The sequence below is a fragment of the Biomphalaria glabrata genome, chromosome 8 (assembly GCF_947242115.1).
Source record: "Biomphalaria glabrata chromosome 8, xgBioGlab47.1, whole genome shotgun sequence".
NCBI classification, from domain to species: domain Eukaryota; kingdom Metazoa; phylum Mollusca; class Gastropoda; family Planorbidae; genus Biomphalaria; species Biomphalaria glabrata.
The window spans coordinates 33,805,673-33,814,342 of NC_074718.1; the positions used below are offsets into that span (position 1 = coordinate 33,805,673).

General features: G+C 39.3%; 1 protein-coding gene across 3 annotated transcripts; it reads right to left on the reverse strand.

Annotated features, from left to right (window-relative positions):
* Positions 1-652: 652 nt before the first annotated feature.
* Positions 653-5,116, reverse strand: LOC106069358 (uncharacterized). 3 transcript variants are annotated; one of them, XM_056037239.1, is made up of 5 exons: positions 4,976-5,116; positions 3,326-4,140; positions 2,313-2,512; positions 1,106-1,162; positions 653-931 (listed from the first exon to the last, which is right to left on the reverse strand). In XM_056037239.1, the coding sequence occupies exons 2-5, from the start codon at positions 4,126-4,128 to the stop codon at positions 726-728; spliced, it is 1,266 nt and encodes a 421-aa protein (XP_055893214.1). In that variant the 5' UTR covers positions 4,129-4,140; positions 4,976-5,116; the 3' UTR covers positions 653-725. The 3 variants fall into 3 exon arrangements, with proteins under 3 accessions (XP_055893214.1, XP_055893213.1, XP_055893215.1); XM_056037238.1 differs by having other exon boundaries at positions 4,981-5,089; XM_056037240.1 differs by lacking the exon at positions 4,976-5,116 and adding an exon at positions 4,731-4,777.
* Positions 5,117-8,670: the final 3,554 nt, after the last annotated feature.

Below are 8,670 nucleotides of genomic sequence, written 5' to 3' on the forward strand. Positions count from 1 at the left end.
AAAACCTAATATTTTATTCTCTTTTAATTTTTATCTTTACATAGGAATTATTTTGCGTTTTGAAATTTAGGCCTCACATGTAAAGAGCATCCCTTATGAAATAGGTCCAGACATCTAAAATAAAATGTGAAGGCTTGTAATCAATCTTTCACTATCTCTGCTTTCTTAAAAAGGTTTTAGCCAAACATATTTGTGCATAGCGTGCTCCAAAAGGAATAACCGATTGGTCTATACATCATGTTCACTGTTCTATCTTCTCAAAAACCAATTGGCTCAAACTTAAATTTCAGTTCCTAGATCTGGAGAAAAAAAAATGTTTACAGTAAAAGCAAATTGTGTCTTTTCTTCAAAATGAAGCATACAATTAAATGGCTATGTTAGGTCCAATGAATGTACAATCTATTGTACAAAGATAGCAATAGTTTAGTCTCAAATGCATTTTTAAATAGGTTGTTCATGTTTTGTAATTTAGATTGTTGAAAATGCATAGAAATGAAATTTTTTAAAAGTTTTGCTCACCATTTATAGTAATTTTAAAATTGTGCATTAAGTTAATATTACAGAATGGCAGGAGTAACTGTAGCAGTATATTGATAATTGCTATAATCAAAACATTCTAAAAAAAATAAATCTAAAAGCAAAACAAACCCTAAACAATCTTTTAAAGTTTTATTTTAACAAACAAATTATTTATAAGTCTTCTGATAAACATAATCAATATGAACTTATGAGAACACAATTCTAAGTGGCATATTGGGCCAAAGTTTTGGCTTTAGCCTATCCAGATCTCTATCATAGGTCATTTGAAGAGCAGTTTCCATCCCATGAATCATAGCTGCACCATTTCCATAAAGATCTTTCAATTCTGCTGCTCTCCGAGCCCCAGGTCGTTCTACAGGTGCAGATGTGGTAGGATTAGGTTGACAGGAAGCTTAAATGAATATAAAAACATGAACAAATCAATGCGAGCAAATAAAAAAAAAATTTACAGCTGAAAGATTTTAAAAGATATTTGTGGGAACATTCAATGCGATAAAATATTTTTTTATAACTCTACAACAAAATATCACAAATAAATGACATTACTAAATTAAATATAAATTACCAATTTTAATTGATGTTTCTTCTTCTCTTGTTTCTTCAACATTTTTCTTTATGTTGTCTGTTAAGAAAAAATAAAGCATTATTCTTAGTTCATCAGTTTGTTATCTGCCAAAATTGAGACAAAGACTAAATGTGGCTCAACAAAAATGGCTAAGATGGATTTTAGGAGTTATAGAAATGGCGCCTCAAACAAGAAAATCCTATGCCGAACTGGGACTCGACCACTAAGTGAGGTTGCGACAGAGTGTTGCATGAGGTTTGCGGGACATGCTCTCCGACAAAATGAACTACACATACCAAGAAAGTTGTGATGACATGTAGGCCAATACTAGGAAAGCACAAACAGGGACGTCCTTGTATAACTTGGCACCTCACTTTCATGGAGGACTTCAGAGCAGTGGACACCAGGTGAGAAGAAGCTTCAGACATTGCCAGATCTTTGTGGAGACAGCTTGCCGCCCAATGTGGCGAATGGTGTGGGAGGATCTAAGTCTAAGACATAGTTTATTTTGATGGCAAACTCTTACATGATTTAACATAGTAATATATAGTCAACCTGTAGCCCAGAAGAACCAAGTAGGAAATTATTATTTACAATAAAATTGTAGCATATATTGTAAAAATGTAAGAGAGCATTTACACATTGTTGAGATTAGCTGTTACCAGCTTTACCTCTCCACTTCTAAGATAAGAGCTGATATCTTAGCTTATAAAAATACAGATGTTACTTCAAAAAAGAAGATGATTACATCCTACGTGTCATGCATCTAGTCATGCAAGTTAACCAAAGGCTTAAATTCTGCCAAGTCACTGGTTTTCCTGGCAGGCACTGGCAACCCATCCCTTGCACTAATAGCACTAGGGAAGAAGGAGCATTATATAAAAAGATTAAGTTAGCTCTCCTAACTTACTAAAAATAAAATGTGGTTTTATTGCTTAAAGAATGTAAAATGGTTATTAAAATTCATATATGCAAACTTGATTATTAAGTATACATATAATAAGAAAATCCTGTATAAAAAGCTGATTACTACCACTCTCCTCCCCAAAGCACATCTCACACACTTTTGAAGATTGTTTTATGTCTTATTTCAACACACTGTTCAAGGCCAGAAATGTTTACACCATTATCATCACTAAAATTCCCAAATTTGAATACAACCAGAAATCTGTATAATTAAACTACAACAAAACAAAGTCTGACACACCTCTCTCCAATTTATGCATCATTGATGTTTTGATGAACTGAGCCATCTCTTCAGTTATTTCCATTTCTATGTCTTCTTCTTCTTCGTTAGAATCACTTTTACTATCTCTCTCATCTACAACATTTTTTCTTTCATTAAGATCTGACAAGGATTCTCTAGATCTGCTGCTGGAGCTTGCCTTCTGAGCTTTCTTTCTTTTCCTGTGATGAAATAGTATTTTAAAAGTAAACTAAAAGGTTTTCTTACATCAAAGATCAAGAGTTAAATTTTTTATTAACATATAACATAGAAATCTCAATTCTACAAAGTAACTGCATTTATCCGACCTGCTTGTAAATATATTATATGGAAAACACATTATTATTAGCTTACATTTAAATTATATATATATAAATATATTTAAATATATTTTTTACATTATATTTGATAATGTTTTTGATAGATGGTAAATCAAATATATTTAAGCTTTGGAATCTAACCATATAAATATATATTTAATACTTCATTTATAATTACTGGTGTTTATATTTTGTCTAAAATTTAAACAATTATAAAGTTTACAAATGGTTCAAAGTAAGTCATACATTTTTATTTTTGTTTATTTTAAAATAAAAAAAATAAATCATAGTTCACAAGGAAAATAAAAAAACTTTTTTTTAAATTTATGAATCTCAGTCACATTTAATTATCTGGCTTTTTAATCCTAAGACCCTACAAGACATTTAATATTAAAACATTCCTCTCTGTTTTAATCTAATAATCTTTATGAATATGGGCCCATTGTTTTTACATTTTACAGAGTTAATGGATCATTTTTCTAAGATTATATATAAAAGTTTCAGATTGTTCATCAAATTCTTATTAAAAATTTTTAGAGTTTGCATTAAATCTATCTATTTGTCTATTGATTAATCTAGATATTATATATATGGGCAATATAATAATTTGGAATCATGCAAAAGGGTTGAGTATCAAATTGGTAATGTATTTAAAGATATAAACAAAATAATTACTGAATGTTTTTGTGATGCTTTCTTCTCCTGGCAGATCCATTCCTTCTTCTTTTTTTATTAGCACAGCAGTGATGACTTTGTGGAAAACTAGGCCACACCATTCCAATTTGACTGTGTAATAGCCTGACACTACTGATGTGTTGTCTGTACCAAGCCATGACAAAGTTGTAATGTTTCCAATAATGGTCGAAACATCTTGCCTGGTACCAAGCAGCACAAGTCCAGTTAGGCAGGTATGGGCGCACTGTAGAGCTGTCACCATTAGCATTACTATTGCTATTATTTGAGCAGTGTGTGCCAAACTTGTCTTCAGAGTTGTCTGCACCAGAGCTTTTGTCACTAGCTGTGGAGGATGAGTGAGCAACCAAAATCTTCCTTTCATGCCTAGGAAATTCTTCTTCAGGCTGGCTACAGAGACTTGCATTGTCTAACTTTCCCAAAGGAAGTGGACTGGAACCGTAAGGGAAAATAAACCCTGTACTTTCTGATCTAGGCAGAAAGTCATCAACATTCTCCAAAGCTGGGGGATAACCACAAATATCAGCTTTTTGAATGTCCACATCTGATATCACTGTGGTGTTACACTTCTTCCTTCTTTTTGGAGCATTACCCATCTGTTTGGCAGGCTTGGAGATGGAAATATTGATCAAGTCAGGAGTGAGTTTATCATCTGTATCAGTGCTGCTAAGTAATGAAGATGTGATGTTGGTGTAGGACTCTGTAGTATCAGAATCTGAAGATGTTTCTTCCTCTTCTGTTACTGATGTGATTGAGCCTGTATTAGATTTACCTTTCTCCTCCATTTAGATTTATGTCTGAAAAAATGAAAAACAGTTCTATTAAGATCTTATTAAACAAAAAAAAAAAGGGATCGGAATGACTCTACCTACACTCTACGAGATTTAAAAAAGTAGATTCTATCTGAATAAAAAAAAACAAAAAAAACACCTAAAATTGTGTTAAGTAAAAAAAGTAAAACTTGCTGTGTATATTAATTTACAAGACTTGGCTATATAGTATATAATATAGTAATATAGTCGAATAGTTTTTTAAGTAGATCAATCATCTAGCAATCTACTAGATTCTAGATTTTTAAAATTAATCCTGAGTGGTAAAGCGCTTGGCTTCCGAATCAAGGGTTCCGGGTTCAAATCCTGGTAAAGACTGGGATCTTGAATTTCGGGATTTTAGAGCATCTCTCAGCCAGCCCACCCAGTCTAATGACTCTAATCATTATAATGTCTAATGAAATGGGTACCTGACATTAGTAAAAGCAGTTTGATAATTCCAGAGTAGATCTAGACAATCTAGAGAGTAGTGGAGTCTAGTTAGAGTAGTAGTAGTACACAAGAATATTTTTTTTATCTAAATTCTAATCTAATCTAGTTTGATCTTTAGTTCTCACCTTTGACCTTATCTTATCTATTTAATCATAATGATAATAATGATATTGATAATCTATCAATTTATAAACCTAGTTTACCTAGATTCTAGATTAGAAATCGATCTATTATCTATTTAAGTCTATTATTATATAATATTACTAATATTAGTATTAGGTCTAGGTTTCTATATTAATATAATTATTAGATTATATGATAGACTAGATCTAATCTAGACTATATCTATATATATGTTGATATACCATACCGTACACCATCTATAGATATTTTAAGATGTCTAGATCTAGTCTAGATCTAGATCTAAATCTCGATTTCATCAAGACTCTAGTCAATTCTAGTCTTATAAGAGATTATGTTCAATAGTTACACGAGTTGTGCCCCCTTGTTCTAGTGAGTAGTTTTATATTTCCCACACAGATTTGATATTTTAAAACCCTGCCGTCTTGGCTGAAAAAAAAAAAGAGGGGGGGGGGGGGAGGGAACGTCAAAGTAAAATCGAATAATATTAATTTGTTATCATCACAGCCCTACTTCGGCAGTGAAATGACAAGGGTTCATCTCGCTGAACCATTAGGGTTTATTAGAAGAAATTTCTATAAATCAAATAAGAACATAAAACTAAAATGTTATATATTTAACCTTGATTATGGGCAGCTTTGGCCAATAATAGAATATGTATCCTCTGTTTGGGACCCCTCAAGAAAACATTAAGAAACTGGAACAGACATAAAATAGAGCAGTGAGATTCATAACAAACGAATATTCACATCTGACTAGAGTAACACCTTTAGTAAAATCACTAAATTTAGAAAGCCTTCAGGATAGAAGACTTAAAAGTAAAGTAGCAATTATACATAAAACACTGAACCATATAATCTTCAAATACAAAAACAAAATTTAATAATAATAATAATAATCACAACCTCATGACCAAACACAAGAGGTCGGTCTACTCCCTGACTCGCACCCCACACAATTGAGAGGTGCTGTTGGTGGTAGAACACGCGGCAATTCCAGATCCCACCTCATCGTGGTTGTCGCGTGAACACCCCATGTGGGGGTGGCTAAGAGGAACTGGTTTTTGATTACAGGTTTTAAAGGCCAGGTGATCAATGTAAAATAAAACAGCCACACGTCTCCGCCTCCCACCGAGTGGGGGAGCATGGCTAACTTAGTAGCCACTGTATTCGGCTCACAAGGCTGAGTACGGGGGCGAAAAGATCGGAGTCCAGCGTGCTACGATACGGCGCGCCATAAACGTTGGGGGACCTCGGGGCCAGTGTTTCCGGAGACACCGGCATCGCACTAAGCCGCCACGCCGACGGCATTGGTAACGAACGTTGAGGGCAAGCTCGCAGTGCCGACAATGGGTTCAGCGGTCTTGGACACCAGTCCAAGGCATTCAGCTACTGTCTCAACGATTGGGACAGCCTATGTGTCTTACATGCAACCAGTCCGCCCCCCCCCCGGGGCAAAATTTCTCTCTATCTATGCAAAAGTCAAGTGTCGAAAACGCGGGTATGAGCATTACCGGTCTAACAGGCTCCGACCACACAACGGCAACGATAGGTTTGTGGTCGAAAAATGTGCTACTATCGGACAAGAAAACGCGGGAGGAAACGGTTTCCTCTGGATGTGAGACAGGTGGCCAGCATCCCTCGGGTACGACGCCCGAGCCCAGCCCACTAACACAGAGCGCCACGATGGCCTCAAGCACATACGGTGGAGTCGTGCCCCACCAAAAGACCGGCAATACCATAGGATGTGAGACAGGTGGCCAGCATCCCTCGGGTACGACGCCCGAGCCCAGCCCACTAGCCCGGAGCGCCACGATGGCCTCACGCACAAACGGGGGAGTTGTGCCCCCCACGAAAACCCGAAAGGTGACCGTACTAGGAGGCAAGGCTAGAGGACGTGGTACACCCTCATTCACCAGAACCCGAAAGGTGAACGCACCAGGAGGCAAGGCAGGGGGGAGTGGTGCCCCCCCACCCGGTTACGACCGAAGCAAACAGCTACGGATTATCCACCTCAATCTGAATCGGCAGTTCTCGCTGAAACGGATCGAGGTCTATACGATAGCAGAGCAATACGAGGCAGATGTCCTACTGTGCCAAGAGACTTTACGCTCAGACGAGGGGCCACCTCTTCTTTACGGCTTCACAGCCTACCGGTGTTCCTGCTCGAGGTGCCAGGTACTTGTAACGTTCGTACGTAATACGCTTACAGCTCGAGTAGTGGAATCCAGCGCCCCTGCGGGACCCGGTGGGACTGACACATTAACAGTGGAGGTGTACAAACATGGTCAGCGATTCACATGCGTAAACCTATACAATCCACCTAAGTCTGAGTTGCAATTCAAACTGCAAGAGCCTTTTGGTACAAGGATGATTGTTGCGGGTGATTTTAACGCTAAGTCCCCAGTGTGGGGATGCGCGGACTCTGATATCCGAGGGCGCCGACTACTTGAGATATGTGACGAAACAAATCTGGTTGTTTTGCAGGGCAAAGACAGCCCCCCGACCTTTCTGCACACCGGGCATGGGGGTATGTCGCGGCCAGACTTGTCCCTGGTGTCAACTGACTTAAGGTCACAGTCAAGAGTGGACGTGCTCAACGACGTCGGGAGTGATCATCTGCCGGTCTTGGTCACAATCGAACTCGGAAAGCTCAGCGTGAGTACCCCATATACAGAACCAAAATGGGTGTATAAACGTGCTAACTGGGATCTGTTTAGGAGTGCATCGGATGTAGCTCTGGACGGATTGGATATCCAAGCAGATTGCATTAACCGGACTTACGGACTCTTTGTCGAAGCCATCTTAGGTGCTGCTCGAAAAGCTATCCCGAGGTCCTACGGGGGGCGCAAGTTTAGTCACTTTTGGTCTCCCGCACTGGCACGCCTAATCCGACTAAGGCGGGCTGCACGCAGGCAGCATAGTCGTCGAAAAACCGATGAAACCAGAAGAGCTTACAACAAGCTAACGGCGGAGGTAAAGGAAGCCATTGCGGAAGGTACGAGACAGAAGTGGGCGAAGACATGTGCTAACCTGGATCTTGCGGACGGACGACAGGCATGGAAACTTCTCAATAACCTAACCAGGGCGAAAGAACCAAAAGCAGCTGCGCCCCTGCAAACGGCTCAAGGCTTGGTGGTCACTGACTCTAAACGGTCGGACGCTCTAAACCATGCCTTTGCGGCCATCTCTAGGACGGGTGAGAGAAGCGAAGTGTCGAAAGCTCTAGACAGCATCAGGAAGGCGAAAGCGAAACGCAGATATGTCTATGGTGAGGATGAGACGAGCACATTCATCAACTCTTTTACCTACGGAGAGCTAGACATTGCACTTCGGAAGTGCAAGTTGCGCAAGGCACCGGGGCCAGATGGGATCAGCAACGAAATGCTGAAACATCTCGGTCCCATAGGCAGAAGGAAACTGTTGGATTTGATCAATCGTACTTGGACTAAGGGGGATTTCCCCAAGGCTTGGCGAGTGGCAACGATTGTTCCCCTGCTCAAAAAGGGGAAAATCCCAGATCGTGCAGAAAGCTACCGACCCGTCTCGTTGACGTCCAACGTCGGGAAGGCGGCCGAACGCATGGTCAACAGAAGGCTCACATGGTTTCTAGAAACGAAGGGTCTCATTGCTCCTGAACAGGGCGGGTTCAGGAGGCAACGAAATGCGATCGATCAAGTGACGTTATTCATGCAGAAAGTGGCGGATGGCTTCCAGTGGGGCAACACAAATCGACCTGGTCAGTCGACGCTATCGGTATTTATCGATCTCAAACAGGCCTACGACAGAGTATGGAGGCCCGGCTTGTTGTTGAAACTGATGAACTTAGGTGTCGGTTCATATATGCTTAGGTGGATCCAAAATTTCCTCACGGAAAGAACGGTACAGACTCGTGTTGGTAAGCACTTGTCGAGGAAACTTCCAC